This window comes from Electrophorus electricus, chromosome 2, assembly GCF_013358815.1.
Source record: "Electrophorus electricus isolate fEleEle1 chromosome 2, fEleEle1.pri, whole genome shotgun sequence".
NCBI classification, from domain to species: domain Eukaryota; kingdom Metazoa; phylum Chordata; class Actinopteri; order Gymnotiformes; family Gymnotidae; genus Electrophorus; species Electrophorus electricus.
The window spans coordinates 4,448,264-4,476,212 of NC_049536.1; the positions used below are offsets into that span (position 1 = coordinate 4,448,264).

At 43.4% G+C, this 27,949-nt stretch overlaps 1 protein-coding gene across 1 annotated transcript; it reads right to left on the bottom strand.

The window, feature by feature from the left end:
- Positions 1-1,051: 1,051 nt before the first annotated feature.
- pamr1 (peptidase domain containing associated with muscle regeneration 1) lies at positions 1,052-27,799 on the bottom strand. The gene is made up of 14 exons (XM_027029099.2): positions 27,657-27,799; positions 20,021-20,197; positions 18,725-18,850; positions 18,113-18,227; positions 11,126-11,343; positions 10,490-10,597; positions 6,591-6,761; positions 6,101-6,289; positions 4,305-5,489; positions 3,984-4,169; positions 3,725-3,791; positions 3,214-3,446; positions 2,358-2,719; positions 1,052-2,159 (listed from the first exon to the last, which is right to left on the bottom strand). The coding sequence occupies exons 1-14, from the start codon at positions 27,784-27,786 to the stop codon at positions 1,602-1,604; spliced, it is 3,825 nt and encodes a 1,274-aa protein (XP_026884900.2). The 5' UTR covers positions 27,787-27,799; the 3' UTR covers positions 1,052-1,601.
- Between the last annotated feature and the right edge of the window lie 150 nt (positions 27,800-27,949).

Genomic DNA, 27,949 nt, shown 5'->3' on the forward strand with positions numbered 1-27,949 from the left:
CATCTGAGACTGTGGTGTGTTTGCTTTTGGTTGTGTGTGTGAGCAAAGCTACACTGTGTGTTGGTGAGAGTCATTCTGGGGGTCCTCATTTATTAATGCATTCATGGATCAGTAGCTCTAAATTGGCAAGCTTTTCTCTGGCACATCATGTGTGTATGTGTGTAGAGAAGTACTACCAAACGTAGTAATCTGGAGCGATATGTTAGCTTGTATTAGAGACACAGTTGTGGAGACAGCCGAAATGCGCAGAAGAACATCGATCGGTATTTCATATGCGCGGCACCATATTTAGTATACAAGACTCTGTGGTTTCCCTACAAGTTCCTGATTTTTCTTGCGCATATGTAGTATACAAGACTGTGGTTTCCCTACAAGTTCCTGATTTTTCTTGCGCATAAGACAAATCGTAAGCACTTCACAAAATGTTCAGAGGGAGGCCTGTACCCGGTTCCTGTAATTAAAGACTGATCCAGAGAAAGTAACTCATACAGCAAAAACAATTTACAAAATTGGACTGACACTCATATCCAGAGTGGATTACATATTTTCCTGCATGGCAGTATGTGTGCTCCCCAGGAAACAAACCCAAACTTAGGTGTTGGGAGCACCTTGCGCTACCTGCCGCCTCTACTGGATGAGTTACAGGAGCAGCAACTCCGGCAAAGTCTACCGGCATATGACTATACCACGGATAATGAGACCAGCTGCCTTTTCTCCAGTGACATCTGCCTTCACTTTAGCTGTTTGTGGAGTCATTTCATGTTAGTGATGTGTGGGTAGACAGTGTAAAGTTGGAGGTTCCAGTCCAACTAACCCTAACTCTAAGTCCAACCCAGCGAAACAAGTGCAGCAGATTTGTCTAATACATACGTGATTCATTACTCCCATCTAGTGGCAATGTTTCAGAATCACAGCTCCCAAAATACCAAGACTTTACCAAGAGTTTCCCTTGTTAAATAATGTGTAGATCAGCTTGATTTTCTCTCTGTCTATGTTCTCATAAATGTTTAGAGTAGTTGAAAGCCTCCAACATATAACAAACAGCTTCCTGTAGAACACAACCATCTAATTATTTTTATTTAAAAGCTCATAAGCTATACAATATATACATCCTTTCAGTCATGTTTACAATTGCAGAATAATACATTACAATATATGTACATAAAAACATTCAGAAGACCAAACACCAATGATATCAAATATTGCATTAGGTTTGGTTTTCTGGTCAATTCCACAGCACCCGATTACCTGAGGACCCAGACATTTTAAAGGGGCAGGGGGATCAGTGTTGGTAGAAGTTTCTCTTTGATTCTATTCTAGGATCAATTGGTGTTCCCTTTATTACATGTTATAGTCAAAGATATAGCTGGTAGAAGCTAGTCTTAGCTCAGTACAGAGTTATTTCTACATAAACAAGAGTCCATACCCTTCTTATCTATTGCTGTCTGCTCACAGCAGCACACTGCATAGTCCAGTGTTAGCTCAGCCTTTACATAAGGTACAAGGATAATGCAAGGATTATGAAGGTGAAAACCAAAGAGGAGGAGAGTGAAACAGGCAGGGCCTGGGGGAAAGAGGAACAAAATTGCACAAACTTCTTACTATTTCATGTTCCCGTCTAAAAAGTCAAGGAAGTTACCAATCTGAGTGTAGACAGTATAAAGTTCTGGGTTGCAGTCCAGCGAGTCATACCCGAAGCTGACCAAACCCAGGAGCTTCCACTCCTGCACAGGGTTTGGGAAGAGCAGGGAGGCGGGGTTGGGAGAGGTAGTGGGCGGGAGGACTAGGACCCCCCCTGTCTCGGCCGGGCAGATGTTGGAGGGGCTGGCGCCAGGGCCCTGGCGCCCACAGAGCATGTTCTCCGACACGCTGATTGGGACGCCATGCTGGGCGTACTGCTGCTCACAATGCACCACATCGCCCAGCATCACCGAGCCCACGTGGGCTCGCTCGCTCTCCCCAGCTCCGGCGTCCGGGATCAGGGACCAGCCTGTCACCATCGCCCGCCTGGGGGGGGTGGTCTCGTAGTCCTGAGCGCCCGGCAGGCAGATGGGGAGCACGTGCTCCCCGATGCGAGCCTTGTCCAGGAGCTTCAGTAAGGCCAGGTCAGAGTCCAGCACCAGAGGGTCATAGTTGGGGTGCACGGTGATGGAGGAGACCTTCTCAGTCAGAGACGAGATACAGATTTAGAAAAGAATAGGTTAGGGCAGAGAAGTGGTGAAATGCAACAGGCATTCCTTTAAAAGCAACATATAGACCAATATTTCTGGACCAGCTATTTCGAAGTGTCTGATCCTCAGTGACTCTTGAACATTATTCTCCTCGACCAATCCCACGTTCCCCATTGTGCCGCTCACCCGCAGATGCTGCAGGCCTTTGCGCTCTTGCTGGTCACTGCGGTAATGTTTTCCCAGCACCACGCGCAGCTTGGCCACATCCAGCGGATGGAGCTTCCCCAGCTCAGTGACGCAGTGGGCAGCCACCACCACACTGCGCTGGTTGAGCAGCGCTCCGCTGCACACCAGCTGCCAGCTGCCTGCCTCCATGTCTCCTTTACTGTCTGCCAAACCCAGACCCTTCCCCACCCCCCCGACCAGGGCGGCCTCCTTCTGTGGCTGGGCTTCTTCGTACTTGCCAGAGAAGCGGTAGATGGCAGCCAGCCAGGGCCAATGAGAGTCCACCGGGCGTTGTGGGTCAAAGTTTGGCAGTTTGCCACACACTGATATACAGACAGAAAGAGAGAGGGAGAGAGAGAGAGTGAGACAGAGAGGGCGAGGGAGAGAGGGAGAGAAAGAGAGAGAGACATTGAGAGGGAGAGTAAAGAGATACCCTTCGACAACCTGGTACAAGGTGACAATATAAAACACTTCAGCAGATGAGACACACTAAGTGGAGGAGCCATGAATGTTTGTGTCTTTAGGTCTAGGCTGCATAGTGGAATCTGAAAAATATATAACATACTTTTATCCACCATTCTCACAAGGCTACAACATCCCACCCATTTTCCAAACCAAACTTGTATATTTTTTTTTTTCAGCAAGAAAACATTTGCCATTGGTAGGTACATATTGCACTGCTCCTGATAAGATACATGAATGTGTTCACTTTAAGAATTTGCTCAACCATACACATATAAACATCCATTACCAGCTGACGTTGGGGTTCCTGTTCATGTCAAGGATTCGTGTCTGCACTGTCTCTGGCGTCCCTCACCTGGTGTGCAGGAGACATGGCGCCCGCTCCACTTGCCAGTCTTGAGGCAGGTTCTGCGCGTGCTCCCAGTGTGGTGGAAATAGGGAGAGGTGCACTCATACTGTATGTGTGAGTAGAGGTGGTGGAAACCCTGGGGGAGTCGGGGCAGAACCGGCGGCCCTTTCGTGGGACCCACCGGCCCGAAGAACTTCGCCAAGCCGGTGGACGAGTAGAACTTGTGCACGGGGGTTTTCCTGGTTAGAAAGACAGAAAAGGAATAAAGGTGAGGTACCGTGCAGTCCTGGAGAGGAGTTTTTCCTGCTAATTACAAACTTCTTCGGAAATATAGTCTAAAAAGTCCAAAGCGGTAGAGTCTAGTGGTCATACTGTAATGTTTCATATAGCCTCTATGGGGCAGTAATGTTATAGTATACAGAAAATGGGTTTGTTGTTCAGAAAAAGGAGTTTGGTGTTTCGCTGAGTCCCAACTTCAGCATACTGCTTCAACTATGTGGTGAATACGTGCATATACCTGAATGGGACTTGTGGGGGCAGAACCTTCTGTCTCACCAGTACTGACACCTTTGGCTCCCGGCAGGCTGTGCACACAAACCCAAGAGCACCGTGTCATGCAATCTTAACGGACTCATCTCCAATGACATACACGCACAAAAAATTCTCAGAATTGGCAGAGGCGACAGGCAGAGCGAGAAAATGTTCGACTCTGTTTCCTCCTCTAAATCTGAGTGGGCTAGGCTTCTCCCTCATCGGAGTGCTGGGACGGCTCGTACCCCTTACACAGATGGGCTGCGCGGCATCCCAGGTGCCATTAGCCAGGCACGTCCTCCGAGCATCACCACTCAGAGCGTATGAGTGGTTGCAGGAGAACTCCACCGTCTCAGGATCCAGACCAGGTACCCACTTATAGAACCCGTGGTACAACCAGGGGGGTGGTGGGCACTTCCTGCCCTCTGCCTCTGAAAGAAAGAAAGAAAGAAAGAAAGAAAGAAAGAAAGAAAGAAAGACAAAAAAGAGTGTGATATAGTGTGATCAATGGAATTTGCTGTGATGTTTGGACAGTTCTGTAGTTCATCTCCGACACGGTGGATTACCGATAATGCTGAGGTTTTCTGCTCCTGTCTCCTGCTCACGCTGTCGGCCTCCTGCTTCAGCGCCGCTCTCCTCCTGGGCCTGCTCTCTAGGTTGAGCGTTGGAAGCTGGGCTCGGAGGCTTCTCCTGCTCGTGTTCGACACCATGCTGTGTCTCCTGAGGCTTCACTGTGACCGTCAGTCCCTCGGTCTGAGGTTTCGGAGTTGACGCAGTGGCTTTCTCTGTGTTGTTGTCATCAGTGGCCTCCAGTGGGATCTTTTGAGTCTCTTTTGGCAGCAGTGTCCCCAGGCCACCGTCTATGTCATTGCTGTCTACAGACCCAGTGTCATTGCTCTGGCCTGAAGTGTGTACTTTATAAAAGACATTGTCCTTCTCGTCTTTCCTCAAGCTGACTATTGTGTACTGTGGTAAGTCAGTGGTCATTTCTTCTTTGTCCTTTTCAGTAGCATTGTCTGCATCTGGCATAGTCCCTTCATCCACCCCTTGGTCATCAGTTAACACAAAGTCCACACTGTTCACGTCCAGACCTTTAGTCTGGCCTTTGTCTCCACTGTCTAGGTCTCCGTCTTTGTCTGAGGGTTTCTGCGCTGGTTTCCCATTGTCTGAGTCTTTCTTTCTGACCGTGTTCATGCTGTCATCAGGAGCTTTGCTGAGAATTTTATCCTTGCTCCCACCTGTAGGTTTCTCCTTTCCACTGTCTTTCCCTGCATCTTTCCCTACGTCTTTCCCTGCGTCTTTCCCTACGTCTTTCCCTGCGTCTTTTCCTGCATCTTTCCCTGGGTCTTTCCCTACGTCTTTCTCTGGGTCTTTCCCTGCGTCTTTTCCTGCATCTTTCTCTGCGTCTTTTCCTGCGTCTTTCCCTGCGTCTTTTCCTGCGTCTTTCCCTGCGTCTTTTCCTGCATCTTTCCCTGGGTCTTTCCCTGGGTCTTTCACTGTGTCTTGCCCTGAATCTTTCTCTACGTCTTTCCCCACATCTTTCCCTGCATCTTTCCCCACCTCTTGTTCTATGTCTTTCCCAATCTCTGAGTCAGTCCTTTCCTTCCCTCTTTTTGGTATCTCTAGACTTACTGTTTTGTTGGGAGTTGTCTCTTTCTCTTGTGTTGTCTTGTCTAAGAACTCTGTTTGTTTGCATTTTCCACCATCTTCACATTTCTTCATGTCTTTGTCTGGTACAGAAACATCCTTGTCTGTAAAGAGATGCTAGTTTAGTTTTTTTAGTTTTAGTTTTGCTAGTTTAATTGTTCATTAAATACGAACTGTGCACCAGTTGAAGTCATACTTTACTAAGACATAAATCAAATGTCGAACAGTGTCTTATGACCAGTTGCAATAGTTCAAATAGGTCAGTTAAAATCTTTAAGATCATGAATTTGTAAAGTGTTTTCTGTACTTGAATTTGAAAAGCACATAGCATTTCCTGTAATGCAGAGCTGTCATTTAAGCAAGTTATGAAGACAGATAAGCACTCATCAGCAAGTCTTTCGAGTTGCAGATGCTCATTATCTAAAAACCCAAAGCATTCCATTTTTAATGGGACTAGTGTGAGTCCATCATAATACCATGATGCAGGTGTACCTGACGGTGGTTTGTACAGTGTAGGGGGTAACAGCGCGGCCTCCCTGTGGGGGACTGGGGTTCACTCCCTCTCTGGGCAAGTGCTCTATGCTATTCCAGTAGGAGTCCCTGGGCAAGATTCCTAACACTACACTCACCTACCTCTGTAAAAGGGTTGAAAATGTGTAAGTCACTCTGGATAAGAGTGCCTACCAAATTCGTAGAATGTAAATGTAAAATGCACCTGTCACACAGGTGGGTGCAGTTCCACTCCACGTGTTGTTGTCCAGACACATCCTCTGAGGAGTTCCAGACAGTGTGTATGGCCTATAGCACAGGTACTGCAGAGCTAGAAGCACATCGTTGGGCCCGTACACCAGGAAATGGTCTCCGTGTGATGGCTTTGGTGGAATAGCGCAGTTTTTTTCTGGCACTGGGGAGACAAGAAGATGTAACATAATAGTGTGCACGTGTGATTTCCTGAGAATTTTTAGCCTATATTTATGCCATCCCAAGGACAATTCACTGTTGGAAAGTTTTCAACAGACAATTCCAGGGCGTTTCGGATACCAAATGCACAGCCAAATCGCTGCTCCTGTTCAAGTCTATTATTTATTTGTGCTCATACATTACATTGCAGACCTTGGCAGTAAAGAAAAACTCTGATTTGTTTTCCATAGCCCCCATTCCACATCCACGAGGCCTCCGGGTCTGGTCCTCCACGGCTGGCTTACCGCACAGGGGGGTGGGGGTACTCCATGAGCCATCCATCATGCAGGTGGACATGCGGAAGCCCTTCAGGGTGAAGCCCGGATGGCAGGCATACAATGCCTGGCCACCCACCCTCACGTCCACACTCTCCACGGACCCGTGCTCAGGATGGGCTGGTCTCTTACACGCCAACACTGGTGAAGGGCACAGACAGTTCAGCACACAGCCACACTGGGCCATTACCTCTGGCTCTGCAGTTCTGGGCCTCTTTACAAAACTAAAAGTTGGCATATGGCTGAGTGGGTTCAGAGCAATTCACCATCTCACTGTGGGACCTAAAGGAATAAGACCTTAAGGGTACTGTGATTGGTTTTAAATCGTTTATCTTTAGTTGTATGAATGAAATGGCCAAATCTAACCATTCATATAGGCATTTTTAAATAAACATTAATGTATCTCAATGTACATAAACAATAAACAAATGTATTGATTTACTTAGCTTTTTTAAAATCTATTTAGGTGTACATTTTTACATTTATGTTTCCGCATTTGTATATTTAAAAATGTATTAGTAAGCAGTTTGATTTGACACTCAAGTGCTTCCACACAGTTCATCAAAAGTACTGGATGTGAACGTGTTTTTTGTTGTTGTCTTCCAGGCATATCGAATGTGATTTGTGTGCAACAATGCAAAGCTGAAGAATACCATCTGCCTTCCCTGACACATCTTGCATAACCATTTCCGGTGATCACAGGACTGGAAGCGTAAGCAATGTAATAGAGCAGCTCGGTGTCTGCTCCATCTCCGACAGCCTGGATCGCGTGTGCTAGGAGCACATCACACACTGGGTTTCCAGTCATCAGCTCAGGCCACTCAGAACACTATCTGCTGCAGTTCCCCAGTCCAGACATCATTTATTACACTGTCACTCTCCTATCAGAAAAGGCCCCAGCTCTGCTCAGCCTGCATAACTATGTACATACATGTGTGTGTGTGTGAGACAGAGAGAGAGACAGAGAGAGAGAGAGAGAGAGAGAGAGAACGAGAAAGCGAGAGAGACAGACAAAAAAGAAAGAATGAAACAAGGAAGCAAGAAAAAGAGAGATATTTGTATGAGTGTGTGCAAATAAATCAAACCTTCCAATCTTTAAAACCCCAAAGCTCCAGGCTCATATAATTCCTTTTACACCTCACAAAATCACACAACCACAGTTATGTTACTGCCACATTCAATTATAACATCCAATTTAAGGGAGTCATTAGCTAGCGATCATACGATGGCTTGGCCTACATTGGAGAGATCTTTTAGTCGGAAAGCACTGAGGAGTCACGGTGGATGAAGCGGCTTTATTCCGCGGGGATAAGGCGGTCTTTATTGTCTGGTTATCATGTAGTTGTAATGGGGATTAGATATGCAGAACGGAATGATGCTGAGTCATTCCTACAGCAATGCCCAGCATGCACATACTCAGGGACAAAGTGAAATGGTGTTGTACCATCTGTGCTCACTATCTAGCTAATTATTCTCCAAGCACAAAAAGAATCATCATTCATGTTGCTTTGTTTCTTTGTCACTTTCAACCTGCAAACTTGGGAGAATTCGGATATCCTGGCTTGGAAAACCTCAGCGAGCCACTCAGTGCACGACCCGTCCCATTCACTGGCCTCATGGTGGATCGCTGCACTGAAAGCTCTCCTGACCACAAGCCCACACCCCATTCCTCCAAAGCCAAACCCAGCATCGAGCATAGCCCTGCTTCCAGCAAGAATGCCTGCAAAGGATGCCGCGACTAATACAAGCCCTCAAATATTCTCAGTTTGATGCAAATAAAGCTTAACTGCATCCATCAAATCTAGTGGTGGAATAGATATGCGGAGAAAACAAAGGCTGTGCGGGAGAGGCAGCTGGACACAGCCTGGCAGTCTGCACCACTGCCCAAGGGACGCAGGGATATGTATCTGCTGGTAATACAGGATGCAGTTGCTCCTGCAGACTTTATGGGGCATGGAAAAAGTAGGCTCATATTAAACGCAGGACTTGTTTCACTATTAGTTTTATAGAGCCATGAAAATGAGACCACCAGTCACAAAAAAATAAGAAAGAGGGAGAAACTTTTTTCATTGGCCAGGCCGGGTTCACTGGAGTCATGGGTATAGTAACAAACCTGGAAACCAGTGACAGCATCCAAATCCAAACAAACACAAAAGACATAGAGAGAGAGAGAGAGAGAGAGAGAGAGAGAGAGAGAGAGAGAGAGAGAGAGAGAGAGAGAGACTTAAAGAGAGGGAGAGAAGAGGAGGTGGTAGTGAGGAGTGTGATGGATATTATGGCAGGTGGTTCAGAAGGGTACCTGTGTATTTTCTGCTGGCATCATACACACGCACTCACTCTTGATACATTTAAACCCTCAAAGAGAAATATTACAGTTGTACTACTGACACAACAGCCTTAGATTGTACACTGTACCTGTGTACAGTAACCTAAAACCCTTCATAAAAGAACTGCATAATACACTGCCTGGCCAAAAAAAAGGTCACCAACTGGATTTAACTAGGCAAATAGGTAAGAGCCTCCCATTGGATAATTACTGCATGGGTGATTATGTTTCAGCTGGCAACAAGTTATTTAACCCTAACTGAGGCAGTGAGTAGCTTGTCATTTGTTAAACGACCATGTTGAAAGACACATCCTGTGGTCGTGGAAAAGATGTTAATCTGTTTCAGAGGGGACAAATTATTGGCATGCATCAAGCAGAGAAAGCATCTAAAGAGATTGCTGAAACTACTAAAATCGGGTTGAGAGCTGTCCAATGCATTATTAAAAAGTGGAAGGACAGTGAGGAAACATCATCTTTGAGGAAGGAATGTGGTTGGAAAAAAATCTTGAATGATCGTGAACAGTGATCACTTAAACGTGTGGTGAAATCAAATCATAGAAAAACAACAGTAGAACTCAGGGATATGTTTCATAGTGACCATAAGAGCATTTCCACACGCACAATGCGAAGGGAACTCAAGGGATTGGGACTAAACAGCAGTATAGCCTTAAGAAAACCATTTGTCAACCATTTGGCTAACCGGCAAAACGGCTTCAATTTGCTAAGGAGCATAAAGATTGGACTCTGGAGCAATGTGGTCTGATTCCAGATTTACCCTGTTCCAGAGCGATGGGCACATCAGGGTAAGAAGAGAGGCGACTGAAGTGATGCACCCATCCTGCCTAGTGCCTACCGTACAAGCCGGTGGGGGCAGTGCTATGATCTGGGGTTGCTGCAGTTGGTCAGGTCTAGGTTCAACATTATGTGCACAAAGAATGAGGTCAGCTGACTACCTGAATATACTGAATGACCAGGTTATTCCATCAATGGATTTTTTCTTCCCTGATGGCACGGGCATATTCCAAGATGACAATGCCAGGATTCATCGGGCTCAAATTGTGAAAGAGTGGTTCAGGGAACATGAGACATCATTTTCACACATGGATTGGCCACCACTGAGAATCTTTGGGATGTGCTGGAGAAGACTTTGTGCAGTGGTCCAAATATCCCATCATCAATACAAGATCTTGGGGAAAAATCAATGCAACTCTGGACAGAAATAAATGTGACATTGCAGAAGCTTGTGGAAACGATGCCACAGCGAATGCGTGCTGTAATCAAAGCTAAAGGCGATCCAACCAAATTTTAGAGTGTGTGACCTTTTTTTTTGGCCAGGCAGTGTATTTCCCAGTGCAAACCTAAATGAGCTTAAACTGTAAATAAAAATGTCACACTTGATTTGGTACTGTAATACAGGGCTAAGTGGTTTCATGTTTTTTTTTTTCATTTTCCTCTCTAATGTTTGGCTGATGTACAATATGCTAAAGTTAAATACTAAAGTTAAGTGGTCATCCTGATTCCACAGTGCTAATGGATCACTCACCGTGTTCACATCTCATGCCTGTGTACCCAGCCAGGCATGCACAGTGATAGGAGTGAGAAGAGTCCAATATACATGTGCCATCATGCAGGCATGGTGAGGAGGTACACGCTATACACACACACACACACACACACACACACACACACACACACACACACACACACACACACACACACACACACACACGCATTTTTCATATTAACACAGCACTAACTTGGATCAAACCTATTGTCTGATTTGTTATGATATGGTAAAGATTGTTTTCTTTTACCAATTTCTAAAATATGTGCAAACTTTAATGAAAAACATTAGTGAAGTGAGAGTCATAACTATCTCTGTAATTCAATGACCTGTAATTTCCTGATCTGAAATTCATAAGCCATAATAAATAATGAAAGTCATAATAAATTCAGTCTGCACATTTGTTCGTAGTGGTGTGATTTATCTGTGGCTTAAGAGCAGTTTGCCTTTTGGATAAGCAGCTATGGACACAGCAGTTGTTTACATTAATATGACATGACTAGGTGTCAGAGAAAGTGTAAAATGAATTAATTTGTATAAAGTTGAAAATAAGATTAATTTTCAGAATCAGTTATTTTAAAATGTGAACTACTGTTATGCTCTGTGCTTTCTTACCTGAGTTTTCCTGAAAGATGGCAAACAATCCATCAAAGTTCTTGTAGCCATCAGAGACAAACAGTATATGTAAGGAGTTGCCAGTGCTTTGTATTGGAGGTGGGCGTTCATTTCCACAGAATCGACCAATCACCCGAGAATTTATGCTGTCACCATCTCTAACCTCCACATAGTCATAGCGACAGCTATGGTCAAATTCCAGACTTAGCATCATGAACCTGTCTCAAGGAGAAAGCAGAGAGAGACAGAGAAAAAGTTGTTTTTGGCAAGATAGCCTTTCTTTAGTAGCCCTTAAATTGAATGACAAATGGGTGCTTAATTCCATCATTAAACTTGAGTCACAGAGTGTAAAACCAAGGTCCATGTATCATTACCCCAAATTAGCTCATTATAGGTATAGTGACTTGTTTTCCTGGAAAGAAAAAGAAAAAGAGTGTGATGTTTTCCTGGCGCTGCGGTCCTGGCACATTCACTCTCTCACTATTTTTGTCTTTTTGTTTAAATTTATGCAAACTATTCATCCCCATTCCATAAATTACATATTTTAATGTAGGGGAGAATTTTGCATTTGGTTTCCTGTGATTCAGGAAATGAAGTCATTGTTTTCTAATTATCATTATTTTCTAAAATCAATCCACATCCTGGAGAATATGTGCCTTTATGTGTTATTTCAGGGAACAAGGCTGCAGTCGTTTCTATTTGGTGCTCGGGGTAAATTTGCTCATGGTCCAAGAAAGGGAAAAACAAAAAACAAAACCAGGGCAGTTGGAAGCATTAACCATCTCATTGGCAACTACTAATATGAATTTCAAATTTTTAAAAAGGTTCTTTTGGCCTGTTTCTGTTTCTAATGATAAGAAGAGTGTTGTTTATGACATATTTGCACACTATATTCATGTGTAAAAAAACCCCATTTCTTCTTAGGACGTTTCCAGGTTGAAGTGTGGTGTTATGTGGAAATGCACACATATGCATGCACACATATCCTCTGGGAATTAGAAGAACCAGCTGCCTATATAACTGTGATTTTGCATTCGATGAACATAGGACAGGTGCAGAAGGAGGTGCAGTCCATTGTTAATGGCGCCTGCTCTTTTGACCTCTAATACTTTAATAATTACCTTCTGCTTTAGATGCTGCTTTCTTCCAATTAGTCTTTTCAACAAGAACTTTACACTTTCGCTCAAGTGCATGCGTCTAGTGGACAGTACAGTTACGAAAGAAGATAAGAGCAATTGGAGCTTTGTTTGTTTATGTTTTTCGACTTGCCGAGGCTTTTTCACATTAGCTGCTTTCTTGGTCCCTCTGACAGATGACTGTCAAAATGACCACCACTGATTCGGCAAAGAAAGCCCTGTCTACGTCTAACCTCTAGTGGATTTCTTTATTGTTTCTTTAACTGAAAAAAAAAAGCGAGACTGAGATAAAATTACGTGGTTCTTAAATGTTCTTTATATTATTTTGCATATCTAAAAACTCCTGTCTCACCTTTCCATTGGGTACCTTTTTGTCCTCACCTCCTACCAGACACTTGGGAACTGGAGTATTTATATTGTACTTATGATTACACTCTGCTGAAATGATGTTATTCCTGAGGTCTGTTGGGGCCGCCCGCCCTGCTTAGAGAAGGCCTCAGTGATCCTGTCAGCACTGGAACAACCTTGGTTTTAACATTTGATGTTCTCAGTAGTTGCTCTGTCAGTTCCCTGTATTTATCCAGTTTCTCATATTCCATTCTTTATATGTTACTATCACTTGACATCTATTACCTCTGCTGTTCCCTTCTCCCTCTCTATTATCATTATATCAGCTTGGCTTGCTATCATTTGTTTATCTCTTTGCCTCTGGAGGGCCCATGGGATCTTAGTGTTCTTGTTTTTCACCACTTCCTGTGGTTTCATCCTTTGGGACACGGGGGTAGTCCATCCCTTATTACTTGTATGCAATCCCTGCCATTTAATTTCTCTTCTCAGTGTATCATATTCCTGTCTGCATTTTGTAGCCCACTTTTTGTAGCTATTTCTTCTTCTGCCATGATTAGTGCCTCCGTCTTATTAGTGTGCTTCATTTCTCCCACAGCCAGGATTTCCCCTGCCAGCCATCTCCGCTGTCTGTGGCTAGTACATTCCATCAAGGCAGGATACGCATCTCCTTTGCTTCCAAGTATCCACATTTCTGTCTGTTGGAGGCTTTTTTTTAACCATCTCATCCTTGGTGGACATCGCACAGTAGATGGTGCCTCATCCAGAACAGTGAACGTGACACTTTTTGTGCCTCCTCTCCCTGTCTTCTGGATGATCTACAGTGTCTGGAGGTTAGATTTGGGGATGACGCGTTCCAGTTCCAGGCGTTCACATGTATCACTACTCTTGACCATCTTACTTTGCCGGTTGGATATCCGATTAATGGCGGAATGTACACGCGATGGCTTTGGTTTAATTCTTCCCATTCAATTGCTTTTTTTAGGACCTGCCATTCTCTGTGGAGTTACATGGATGTTGCTGTCTTACTGGTCTCGGCCTTGTGACTGGTTCTCGTGTAACTGGAAGTTCCCCAGGTATTTTTAACTGGCCTGCATGCAACTGCATTGTGACTCATGTCTTGTAGATGATGTCCAGGCAATGGTGTTGTTCCCAAACACCTACTGGGCAGTGCTCAAGAATCAAATCAGCATCCTCTGGGTAAGGTGTAGATTATTCAGTGCCAGTCATTCATTAACAGTCCTTACTCATTTATCACTGCCTGATGCTCATGAGGAAAGGGATGGGCACAACTGTGTGGAGTTATTTACACAACTTCACATGGCTGTTTTACAGGACGCTCCACTGAACAAATCTTTTTATTGTGGGGTGCACAACTCAAACATATGGGCAACAGCAGTCTGGCTGTTCTGGTCAGTAACACACAGCAATCAAACTCTAGCCTGTGATGCCCACCACTCCATGATCCTCAACCCAACATGCTGAACCAACAATTACTAAGACACGTAAACTAAGAGACCCAGAGAGCCATATGTTGATATATGTTTGGGTAACTCATGATTTTGGACATCTGAGTTGCCCCAGAGGCATCTTAACAGCAGCAGTCACCCGAATTTAATTTAAAACAGCTGTCGCATGTCAAAGCACACATTAATAACAATTTGAGTGATAAATAAACTACAAGTTCCCTAATGAAGCAGGTACAAAAGAAGGTTTTCTATTGGCTCTTCACTTTCCTAAAATTACAGCCTGCAAAAAAACCTCACATTTTGTCCTTTCTTTTTCCATCCATTTTGGGATGCAGTTCAGTTACTTGACCTAGGAAACTTGGACATTACTAGGCTCAGGTGCCAATGTTGGCCCGTGTGGTGTCTGGGCCGAAGGGAGAAAGGTAGTTGCTAATAAATTATTTCCTTTCCGACCAATTCAAATTAAATGTCCAGCCCTTATAGTTGGCTCAGATAAAGGCACACATTGTTCGGAACTGCTACTTATTGTAATAACATTTCAAATGTCCTACTGCATTACATTACATTACACCATGATATATATATATATATATGGTGGCAGGGGGGTGTTCTTATATCTGATTTTTTTGTTGCCTCTTTGCCTGGCTGTAGTTTGCCTTCTGGGTTCCATTGCCTTTTTGTCCCTGGTTCTTCGCTATGACTGTCACTCTGGTATTGTTTCCATCTGGTGCCGATTTTGACCTTTGCTTGTTTTCTTGAACAGGTTGTGCACAAGGGTTGGTGACTTTTGTAAGTCAACTGAAAATGACATTAACCTTACAGTCCGTAACCTTTGTGAACCATTTGGTGAACCAAGGTGTGGTTGACCAAACTCTACAGTTATGATGTCAAATGGTCCCAGGCCCTGCCTGGAGTATTGTGTAGTGCAAAGAAAACCAGCAAAAAATCTGTAGGCTTGAGTCCATGTGTATTTACTCCGTTATCATTGGGAAAGCCAAGGCTCCCAGGGGTGGACAGAACACAGGTTCAAAGAAGAATTATAGCTTGTAGGCTGTGGAGTAATCCCTGTAGGCAGTGAGCATTATACTTTGTGTAGTGAGGCCAGTTTCCTAAAGACAGGTAGTGGCTAAGAAGAAAAACCCACAATGAGTGGATAAAAGAATCTATGGAATCAACAGTGATGAATAGTTCACTGTGCTTCTGTGTGTGTGTGTGTGTGTGTGTGTGTGTGTTTAGCTATCCCTTTCTATTCTCCTGTTACAGGCAACCAGGAGTTCAAGAAACTATATAATCCAATATAGCCTACAAAAAACAACAGTCTAAGGCAAATTACTATCCAGCAGTCTGAACTGAATGCAAAGGATGAATATATATATATATATATATATATATATATATATATATAGATAGATAGATAGATAGATAGATAGATAGATAGATAGATAGATAGATAGATAGATAGATAGATAGATAGATAGATAGATATTGGGCCTACGTTATGTGTGCATTTGCTGGTCCTATGCCATACGTGCTGTACTGAATTATGTTAACTCATGGGACCTGCAACTGCAGATAACTATCATGCCCCCTTGGACTGCATGATCAACAACCAACCCCTGCAATGTACATGGTACATTCAGAATACTTCTGCACTGATTCACACACCACAATAGTGCTACATTTCTGTATGCTACTAGTCTTTACTTAATGGAATAGACCTTCTTTGGGTGGAAATCTATGCCACTCAAGACCAGAAGGAGCATTCAGATTTTGCCAAATAGAAGTATGAAAGATGGCCTCAGAAGCAAATGACATTTTATATTGGATGTTAGAAGTAGATAAGATGGTGAGAATTTGCACAGGTAGAAATCATATCCTAGTGACTTCATTTGAGTCAGCAGGGTGTATGTTAACTCTCACTTTTCGTTCTCAAAAAATGTTTTTTCTGTGCTCTTCAGCTTGGGAGTGTACATAAGGGAGCTTTCTGCTCTGCCTATCCAATTTCTAAGTGACACAGTCATTTTTTCTAGCCTACATAATTCAAGTTATATTCCTATAGTTGTCATAACAATGCCCACAATATGTACATATGCTATCTAACAATAAAGAATATGAGATGCTAATTTACTGTCAAGGGCTAATATTACTGGTCTCATCACTTTAAACAGATTTCCATATTGTGTACAAAGTTCCAAAACATTTGCATTTTAGGCGGAAATTCTAAAATATCATGTCAGCTGGAATATGTCATAGGTGAGAAGAGAATAAAGCTGCATTTTGCACCTCCCCTAAAAAATTATATAACAAACTGATAGTGAATGGCATGTTAGAGAAGGAGAACACTAGTTCAAGCTATTTTCCCTGACCTAGTGTGGCTGCATTCACTAACTGTGTGTATGTTATACCATTTTCCTTCATTGAGAAATAAGGGTACAACGTCACACTATCCTGTCATTACATAAGACAGTGATTATGCAGAGTCTTTAGACTATAGATTAACCAGCAGATCTGGCCCATGGTCAGTGTGCAGTAGAAAATCTGGAGTGCTGTACTGATGTAGTTGCATATACTGTGCCCTAAACCATACTGGCAAGGCTTTGTGACTTTACATGAGAACTAAGAGACTTCCCTGTCTTCTCTCTCTCTCTCTCTCTCTCTCTCTCTCTCTCTCTCTCTCTCTCTCTCTCTCTCTCTCTCTCTCTCTAGCCCCTCCCTTCCTCCCTACAGTTAAACTCCACTTCTAGGCCACTTCAGTGTTTTTTACACTGATGACTGTTCCTGTAAAAATGCTTATCTGAACAAGCATATAAATAAAAATTGCAAAATCAGATTGGTTTTCTGACTTATTTTTCCAAAGTGGCAAGACAGTAGGTCTAGTGCAAATGAAGGATGGAACTGTAATCCATATCTCAGGGTGCTTTTGAAGCGTGATCACAAAGAATGTGACTGATAAGGTGCTCTACTGTGCCTTTGGCTGCCCGGCCTGAGACAGCCCACAGCAACACAGAGACCAGGGAGTCATGCTGCTCCTCTGGTACAGCACATCATGACCCTCTGCCAAGCTCTTCGTCTGCGTTACATGGTGAACTGTTTGGTTCGGGAGGTACATCTGGGAAAACTGCCCGAGCAGGTCAGAAAGTGTGGTTCTCTACAGACGCATCTGCAGAGGGGGAAGCGCCCAGACCATCTGCTTTACGTACGAATCATTACAGCGTTAGGGACCCTGCCAGCAATAATAAATGCATCATGTTCCCTGCCAGCAAGACTCTGTCGGAACACGCCAGGAATCGCAACTTTCCGTTAATCCATCGTCATTAGTCTGAATGAAGTAACATGGATAAAAAGAAAGAACCTTTGTGGTATTGGCAATGTAGGTGAAGAATACAGTTAATTGTTATCAGATAGTTTGAGAGTTTGAGGTTCTTTGTTAAGCAGAGGAGTGTTTTTGTCCACACACCATAATCATCTTTTCAAAGGACTTCTTTTCCAGAAGGTTCTTCTGGCTGATGGGAGATTACCTTCATCCTCTAATACTTTCAAACAGGTGCTATCACATTTCACTTCCAGCTGTGAAACCCATGATGAAAAAACATATTTAAATTCTAGAGCTGTTGATATGTATTGCACCCACACTGCACAGAACTCAGGTCATTTCAATTGTACCATTAGATTAACAGCATCAACTTGAAAATCAATAACCATTTTTTCTCCACAGCCTCAACAATAAATTGTGAAATGTAAAAGTACTTGTTGTGCAAGCACCATAGAAGTGCTTTATGCCAACATTAATCCAAAATGACATTATGTCCAAGTAAAGTCATGTTTGTAATCAGAATAACCATCTGTTAAGTGAATTTTGTACATGTGTGCAAAGATCTTCCATTGTATATGGTACTTCCAGATTCATTGTGACACATTTTTATTGCATATCCAGAGTGATTTAGTGGTAGAGAGGTTCCACAGAGGCTGACGAAGGAGACTAATTTGAGAGGCTGTGGGAGGGAACCCACAGCTATGGTGTATGGGTCAGTGCCCACCTGAGTTCTACGGTGAACGGCTCATTCACCTGCAGGGTCCACTCACAGCGGGCATTAGTGGGGTAACTCTCCAACACGAGATGTCCCTGCCGCTTCCTCATCACACCACCACATGCTGAAAGGATCAGGTTTAAGATGTAAGTATTAATTCAACCATCCACTTATCCATTTATATCACTACTGACCCCATCTATCCATACATCTATGCAACCATCCATCCACCAATCATCAGTTACCCTGTGATTTAATATGTTACGTTATAGGCCATTTGTATTGCAAATCATAAATCATGTCAAATCATAATTCAGGTCTAAAAATTCCAGTGTGTTAATCCATTACAGTTGCTGGAATTATGTTTTATGTATAACTTTTTTGTGTTTTTTTTAATTCCTTCTGTATTTTCATACTGCAGCAATCTTAACAAAATCTTGTGACCAGTGTCACCGTTTAATATCAGTACGTGGTCTTTAAGCATGTGTTTCCTTGACTCAGTGCAGTTGACATAGATCCCACAAACACATACTGGAACGCATCAGAGTGTGTGCAGCTTTTATCACTCTACAGAGTGTACATGAGAAGAATGAGAGGGTGCGCGTGCAGGTGAGGACTTACTCATACAGTTGCCCCCAGACCAGCCCGGGCGACACTCTGCGCAGTACTGACCCTTCACAAAGAAGTCGTCTCTCGGACCCCACGTTCCATTGTTACAGCGCTTGCAGTTTTCAAATATGCTGCACCCTTTGGTGAGAGAGGAAAACAAAATCCCGGGAGAAAGAGAGAGAGAGAGAAAGAGAGAGAAAGAGAGAGAAAGAGAGCGAGAAAAAGAGAGAGAGAGAGAGAGAGAGAGAGAGAGAGGTTGATGTGCCTCAAAACTGCTAACTTAAGGCTAATGGAGGTGACATATCGACTATGTTTTTGAATTCTAAAAACTGCTTTCTTCTCTGCACCACAGGCTTCTCCACTTGTGCCTGTTATGGTATGAATACTAAAGCCATCGGGCCCTGAGCAGAGAACATAAGCCCTCACTGACTTCCTGAAGCAGACTGGGTCACAGAGCCCGGGAGGAACTCTGCTTAGTGAGGATGGCTTTTGCACATGGGCCGAGGACCCTGAATCTTGGAAACATAGAACCACAAGCTGGAGCCGAACATGTAAAAGGCTGCGCACACAAATCAGATGTTCCATGCTTACATCACTGTGCGTGGCGTGAAATGCGCTGTGCACTTTTGACTATGTGAGGGTGTATTTTAAAAGAACTTTGGCAGTAAAACAGTTGCCCAGGTATGAATCTGACTGTGAACATCTGGTATTTGTGCAAGCACTCACACACTAAACCTAGGAGATGTTATTTTTTCTGTTCATCACTGGGCTAAAGAGCAAAAACAAGCCAAAATGCCATAAGATAGTGATAAAGAGTCCCACATAGGCTGTGTCATATAGGCTTTCAAAGTGAGCCATTACAATCAATTTTCCGGCCCCTAATGACCTAAATGTTTTCCTGCCCTCCAGTTCCTGGGGCCCGTGACAGTTAAAAGTTAGAGTAAACAGCCAAATCAAATACGTGGGGAAACAGTGAAGACATTGTCAGGGGCGGGAAAATGAAATCCTGGGTCCACAGAGGAGCACGGTTTATTGAACTTTAGAGATAAAAGACAGAAGAAGGGGTGGATCAAGAGGCCATTTGGAACAGGGCCATATGGGTTTAGGAGATAACTCGATCTCACAGACTGATGGTGAGAGAGACTTATGAGATGAAGATGAAAGTGTGCGCGTATAAGCGCAAGATATCTTGCTTCAGCTTTAATTATTTCTTTAATGCCTGCCTATCAGTGCATCTATGTGTGTTGCAAGTGGAAAATGTGGGATGAAGGCAGAATGTGCGTGTGTGAGGTCGGGAGGTGGGCTCACCTGGATGGATGATGCAGGGGTCACACTCGTGACGGGCATTCCTGCAGCAGGGAACAGAGTAGCCCACTGGTGCACCCTGGAGAGGGCACTTACAGCGTATCACCTCGTACTCACAGCACCCTCTGCACATCACACTCCACTCTGGCCCCGGGCAGTAGTTATACAGGAATCTGTAGTCTGACGGAGGAAAGGCAGTGTTACATTCAAAACTGAACTCAGCAACGTTTGGTAACGCATGAGATGGCGAAAAGGTTTAAGTCACCAAGGGCTACTTTTCCACACACAGACTGCGCTGTGGATTAAATTACACTGTCAGTTTCATGCTAGACTTTTACAACTGGCCATAACCTGTGTCTAGATTATGTTCATACTTTCAAGGTTTTCAGTTTGTCATGATCTACATTTGACCACTTTGTGTGCTTTGAGTCACGCACGTAGAGTAGTCAAACAATAAAGCCTATTGATGAACCTGTATCTTGTGATGTGGAGTGTCAACCTTGGACAACCTTGTGTGTGTGTGTGTGTGTGTGTGTGTGTGTGTGTGTGTGTGTGTGTGTGTGTGACTGTTGTGCATGATGTTTTTATCTTTCTCTATTCGTCTTTCCAAAATAGGATGAGATGTTGAAATCCCATAAATCCTTCAAACAGGTTTTGTGCCAGGACGTATTCCACTACATCTGCAGCTCGAGCACGTCTTTAAATGGTGCACCCCACGTTATGTAACCCGGAGTTTATTGTCGCTAGCAGAGTTGGAAGCTCAGCTGAACATATGTGGGTTGGGTAAACACAGAGCAATGTCAGCGTCTGTCCCCACGAGCTCCCAGAGCTTCCGTGTGCCGTTATGTCATCGCCTCATCGTGTGTCGATGTGGTATGAAATGTAAATTCCTTTTTTGGTAAATCAATTCATTGGATGACATTTATCACCTTCCATGTTGTAAAACAGATAATGCAGTTAAGATATTTTGTGTGAATGAGAAAAGACTTAACAAAATGTAGACTACAATAAATGAGCCCTACTAAAATGATTAATTGTTAAAGGCAAACCATAGGCAGTATGTGTAAGTTCATGTAGGCTGCCATATTTAGATACTATTTCTCAAGCTTTTGTGGAGTTGAATAATTAGAATCTAGACTAATACATTTCTCAATACAGTTCCTTCAGACATAATCAAACCTTGCTGAACATGTTTCATATCCTATCTTACCAACTAGTGACATAATTTCTGTGTACTCTTCAGTGTGTTGACTGCTCTTTAAGAAACAACTGTAAAAAACAAAAAATAACAACAACCTTTTTTGTGGGTTTCTCTAACAAAGTGAAAACCCGCATGTATTCTTGGACTGGCTATGAAAGAAGAAAAGGAGTTGGCTAATGATTTGTTTATGGGCCAATGACATTAACAGGTATGACATTTACTGACTGAACATAAAATTCAAGCAGTTCCACCAGAATCAGTTCCACACGTGACTAGCAGCAACATTTCAAAACATCATAGCGTGGAAAAACTGACCACAGGTCAGTGAAGACAGGCTGTGTATCCCTTTGATATCTGTGTGTGTCTGAGTGCGTGTACTGAAAGCATTGGAGATTCGACAGGGCTCATAATAAATGCTACAGTCACATGAAGAATGTGCCCAGTTCGAGCTGTTTTGCATCTGTGCTGATTTGCTCTGGCTGTGCTCTCCCGTGTCCTGGGCTCTTCTCCCAATGTGCAAGGTGCTGAACGCTCCACACTGAAAAAAGTATGTGGCGAATATTTTTACCCACAAAAACATTTAGATAGTTATAAAAGTTTGAAATTTGCGGTTCACCGGTGAGATTGTAAACAGTCAAGGCATATTGACAGTGTATGATCCATATGCATCATTTAAAAAATCTGCATGTGCTAATTAAAGTAAACAGCTCACAAATCCCTGCATGTGACTTTGATAGAAGACAAAAACAAACATGTTTACATTTGTTTGTGGGAAACAAAAGCAATGGGCAGAGTACATCCTCTGAGTCCTGACATCACCATCTTATAAAGGGACTGTGAAGATGATAAACTGTTTTGCATTTACTGTATATTACTCTATTGTGCTTATTTCTCCTACTCATCAATACACTGTAACCACAATGAATCCCATCTGGAATGGTAAGGTCTGAGGTCCTCCAGAACACAGCAGACCACTTTCTGTTTCGAAGGAAAGAGTGATACAGTCCTCCCCAGGACTTAGCCAATAAGCTGTGGTTATAAGGACAGTCATGTGCTGGCTTTTCCCATCTGAGCGCATGGATGTAATTCACTGGACATTGAATCATTTAATACTTAATGTCTATTTGCTCTGTATCAAAACCATAGCTGTTGATTGTAGGTTTACAGCAGTTGTTGCCCAGACATTAATGCTATAATTTTACAATTATTGTTAGGCCTATTACTATACAAGCTGTGATCAGTATTTTACTGGCAAATTAAGATGAAAAACAACATAATTTATAGGATTATAAAAAAATATTATAGGAATGGATGTCATAGATGTTGTAAACCATTTGTAAGTAATGATGAGCCTTTATTCGTCAGATTAAGTATGACTGATTGACCGTTGTTCATATATCAGATCAAGTTTGTGTGTTAAGACATTTGAGCATATACCAATCTCTGAACCAGTCTTAAGACCCTTGGAAAAGAGCTGCACACCCTGTATATTTATGAGCACTTTATAGGCCATTATGTTAATGTTACCAAGTTTTACAAGAAAACTGATACAGTGGTAAAAATGCAAACTGCCTGTAAGGCATAGGCCAGTCATAAAATCTGTGAGGTGATGGTCATCCTACTGAAATACTATGGCATTCATCAAAGTGCGACTTATGGAATCGACTCGTTGTGTGTTGAAGTGGTATTCATTTTTTGGTAAATCGATTAATTGCATGACATTCATCACCTTGCGTGTTCTGAAACAGATAATGCGGTTAAGGTGATCATGGATAACCTGCTTTAACCAATAAGACCCGTGGATATAGCATGGTCTTGGACCAGCATCCATTCAAACTAGTGTTCACCACTTCTTCACCACTAAAATAATTTTTGGCTGTTATTTATGCCACGGTAAAGGTTAAGATCGTCTTAAGAGTAGGTGATCCCAGATGAAAAACAACTTCTACCCAGAAATCTTAAACACAAGCTTATCTCCTAACCATGGCCAGGCTTGTGGTTCTTGCAGTAATGGTTAAGTTTCAGGTCTGGGAGGAGACAAACATCTCCAGTGGCCTCTTCACGAGCACCACACTGCCCCTCACCCAGACATTCATACAACACCTGCAAAACACATACAGATTCTGGGGCTCAAATTTGCTGCTTTTACAAGCAGAGAGGAGTTCCTGAATGTCAGCATCAGGAGCATGTATGTGTTTGTGTGCTTGCATTTTTGTCTGCACACACGTGTGTGTGCTTGCATTTTTGTGTGCACATGCGTGTGCATGCGTGCTTGCATATTTGTGTGCACATGTGTTTTGCTCCTAATGAGTTTTGTGCGGACACTTTACTTGACAGCCTAATTGGAAAAGTGTTGAGGGGAAAATAATTCAGAAAACGCTTTGGACTTGACTTTGTTAAAACATACCACATGATCATTCGCTGTACATGGAAACGAAAAACAGCTTTCACCACATCCACGGTTAAGTGTGTGACAAAAAAAGTTATAAATGAAATGAATCAGCTTTAATTGGCTTTGCCTTCAACATGATCTGATTTTTTTAGGCTTTGTTTAATGTATCACGTTATTCATACATTTAATTTTTTTCTTATTCATATTAATCTAGTTTCCACTAACAGCTGAGAGCCTACACTCTTAATGCTAATTTTCTTTCTATGTATTTTTTGTAGCCAAAAACATAGTATTGTTTATGGTGGATGTAGTGCATTGTCATACATGCTGTTTATGATTATGGCCAAGTACAGTTTTTCTGCCCACCCCCCTAAAAAAAAAAAAAGAAAAGAAGAAGACTCTCCAAGGTTATCGGAGCGCAGCAATGCAGGCCTCTCTCTGGTCCTATCTTTGTGTTACGGGGATTAACTTTTTCCATCCCAGATGTGTACTGTGCTTTCCAGTGACACTACCATGCAGAAGCAGGAGGAATAATAACAGGAGCTGCTGCCGTGGTCCCCAAACTCTCCACAGGCTCCAGGTGTTCGAGCAGAAGCACCTTTCCTGCCCTGTTCACTAACCGGAACAGTGAGACAGCCAAAGTGAGGGGAGATCCAGGATATGAGAGACAGCCAAAGTGAGGGGAGATCCAGGATATGAGAGACAGCCAAAGTGAGGGGAGATCCAGGATATGAGACAAAGACAAAGTGAGGGGAGATCCAGAACAATGGGCATGTGCTCACAGGACTTCTGTGTTGTACATATGCCAAGATTGCTACCGCCACCATTACACAAGGACACGCTACAGCAGTTGGAACCCGTGAGTTTGGGGTACTGACTCAGCTCTGAAATGTATCAAGACTCTGACATCATGCCTGGGAACAAGGCCCAGGAAATGCTCCTCCAGATGAGGAACGTTGAAATCATCACTGATCCTCGCAAACCACATGACCTTTAACACCACCACAGGCATTAAACTTTGATATATATGTGCTGACTACAGACAATACTGCATTTGTTCAAATTTGCTTACTTATCATCAATCTAACAAAAACATGCACCATACTAAAGCAAAGAGAAAAAATGATCATTTTCACTTCACAAGAGAGCCATAACTTCACACAAAATGTTGTTTTATTGGATGCACTTCAACCAGCATTAACATCTGGACTGGTAGAATCAATATATTTTATATGTTTGCTTGAGCACCAGTCAAAAGACAACACAATAGTCATAAGTGTAACATCTGGAAATCCATATGTAATTCTGTACTTGACCATGTGAACAAATGGCTTTGTTTACTAGACCTCTGATTTAAGACTGAAATCATCTAACCAGTGCAGCTGTCCATTCCATGTCTCGTCTCATCTTTGGTCATGCTCCTTAGTCTCATCCATTGCTTTTCTCTCAAGCTGTCCCAGGCTGACCACGAAGCCCAGTAAGCTGCCAAGTCATGCTGCAGAAATGCTGTTCTGAGGTTCAGAGGTCTATGGGGCATGCTGTGCTGGTGTTTATATCATGGATGGTGAGCTCCCTGCCACACTGATGCATCATGGATGCTGCCTGAAGCTTGCAGCTGCTCTTTCGCTGCGTCAGCAGCAGATGTATTTCAGGAAACCCGCTCATGTGACACAAAGCATCTGCTCTACTATCCTCTGCCGTACCATTCCCTCAGTCCCCCGAAAACTGGGCTTTGTGCAGGTTCTGGCGTGGTAGGATGGGCCTGGATGCTTTGCAGCGGGCCAGGCCTGGGGCGTCTGGAGCAGGGCCCCGCAACACAGGCGGAGCACGGGGACGGTTAGAGGAAGGGGCATTGGGAGGAAGAAGACTAGATGGAGGCAGACACAGTGGGCACTTCCTTGACCAACCAGGTGGGCTTGCTGGGACCCTTGGTGTGATGAACAGAGCTGCTCCAGGAACACTGCTCCTTTCCTTCTGCTGCAGGCCATTGCCCTCTTTAGAGGCCTGAGTGATTTAGCAGTCACAGAACAGGAAACTGCTCTGGGCATTGCCATGGCCACAGCATGCACATGTACACACACGCGCGCACACACAGTGTATCGCTGTGTATCCCCATGTCTTGACAACCCGCACAATGCTCTAAATATACTTCCTGCATTCCAAAAGGAAACCACAGACCAATTTAGACATCTTTGACACTGTGACACCAACATATGTTCAGTCTGCTTTGCTGAGGGGCACATTTAATGTAGGTCATATGGCAGCCTGAAATGTGTCCATGCTGTGTCCCTTGCCTGTCTTATACACATAAGCACATTAGCCAAGGCATAACTTTCAGATGAACATGACTTTCCTAAATGTGTTTTTCACTCTCTCCTTGCTTGACCCTGGCCTGTGCGTTCCACTCTTCACCACCCGTTGGCAAAGATCGCGTGAGGATCCAGTCCAAATAAATCGAATAAATAGTGGCGCCCAGAAAGTTAGTAGAATCTCAGAAATAAGAAAGATGTCCAAAAGGACTGTGGAGAGATCCTGAAAACATCAGGAAAAATGTTTGGACAGCTTGCCGGACTCATGTTTGAAGTTCCCTTTTAAGTCTGATCTAGGACCAGTGGCTCTTCACAAAGTCCTGATCTCCACCGTTATAAGAAAAACCACAAAGCCGCCCTCAAATCAGTAAACAAGTCACTCTGAATAGGAGCGTCTGCCAAATACAGTAAATGTAAATGTAAATATGGCAGAGTTCATTTTAACTTCATTATTCTCTTCATATGAGAGAAGTGGATCAGGTGACTATTCGTTTCAGTTTTGTGTTTATATGCAGAAGACCTCTCCACGCCCACGGCCCCAGCCATGCTTAAGCTCGACCACATCACTGCACAAGCTTTATCAGCCATGAGAATGATTACACTGCGCAGTGAGACATTAATTGCTTCTCTTTCACCCATGTAATTACATATAGAGTTTCAATGAATCTAATGCACACAGTGATTTTAAACCAGCCCCAAGGGAAAGTGTCTGTAACAGATATACCCTAATCAACATGCAGGTTCGACATGCTTTTTATGACATGACGTATATACCTGAAGGAGAAAACGTCTGTTTTTGCAGAGGTACAAATAAATACAAATAAAAAATTTGTTCATGAAGGGAGAATGGAAAAGGTTTTTTACTGAATTAACTGCAGAGGCACCCAGCACTGTAAAATCACCCGAGTGCCCCGACTGTCTGTGTGTGAGTCCGGCATTTCTGGTGTAGTGGTGCAACAACACTTTGCAACACGAGTATTTAATAACAGCTACAAGAAGGCACGGAAAGGTGGTTTCCTCGAAAACATTACAACAGAGGGAATTGTCAGGGATTACTGCAGGGCAATTCATCACCTCTTAATCGCTCTGGTTCGTCAGGAATGTCCTCAGACAGACTTGCGTAAATATTTTCCACTTGTTGTCTAATGTGCCCCAACTGTTCTAGTGTGACTAAGGGAAAGAAAGCAGGCACAACGAGCCCCTCCTGAGCACGGCCAGAGAGGCGCGTGCTCCGGCTCCACACCAGGAGCCAAGCCAGCAACATGGCCCATACGGCACATTCTCCACTTTATGTTCCTGAGTCACCCAAAGCAACAACATCAACAACAAATCCAAAACAGATGCAGCTCTCACGGGAACCCATATCCGTGTACAAGCACAGTGGAATCTGAGATCATCGTAGGAGGATATCACTCTTTTTCAAGTTACTTCTTGTCCAGAGACAATGTTTCATTTTCATATTTCTCAACAATGGTTATCAATACAAGTAAGAAAAACGAAAAATGACAGTCAGAGGGCTAAATATACAGAGTGACAGAAAGAAAGAAAGTGAAAGAAAGAAAAAAAGAAAGAAAGAAAGAATATTAAGGTGTGAAAAGGTCTTCTGTAATCCACTCAGACTATGAATTATAAAATTAAGTCCAAAAAAATTTGCAGTTGTTGCCGTTCAGAGAACAAAAGGTCGGGACGGTCTGTAAAAGAGATAACCCCGGATGACCGACATGAGGCAGACCTTACCGTATGGCCAAGCCTGCCCTTGGGAGACCAGGATGAAGATGATGAGGGAAGGGATGAAGAGCAGGCAGCAGTGAGGGAGTGTGCGGCATGGCCGCTGAGGCAGCCTCTGCAGTGGTGCGGCTAAAGGCATGCTGCTCTCTGGATCGCTGTTTACTTTCTGAGCTCAGCTGGTTTGACATCACCCCTTTCTTTCCCTCCCTCTTCCACCCTCTCCCTCTCTTTACATCCCCCCCCCCCAAAAGAAAACACAGAGGCGCTCCGCTTTCTTCCCTTTAACTCAGCACCTTCATGCT

Coding starts and splice junctions, on each gene's coding strand:
- pamr1 (XM_027029099.2), bottom strand. CDS start 27,786: ATGCCTTTAGCCGCACCACTGCAGAGGCTGCCTCAGCGGCCATGCCGC. Junction 10,598..11,125: donor CATCTTTCAGGAAAACTCAG/GTAAGAAAGCAC, acceptor GTGTGTGTATAG/CGTGTACCTCCTCACCATGC. Junction 3,792..3,983: donor GCAGCCCATCTGTGTAAGGG/GTACGAGCCGTC, acceptor TTGTGTGCACAG/CCTGCCGGGAGCCAAAGGTG.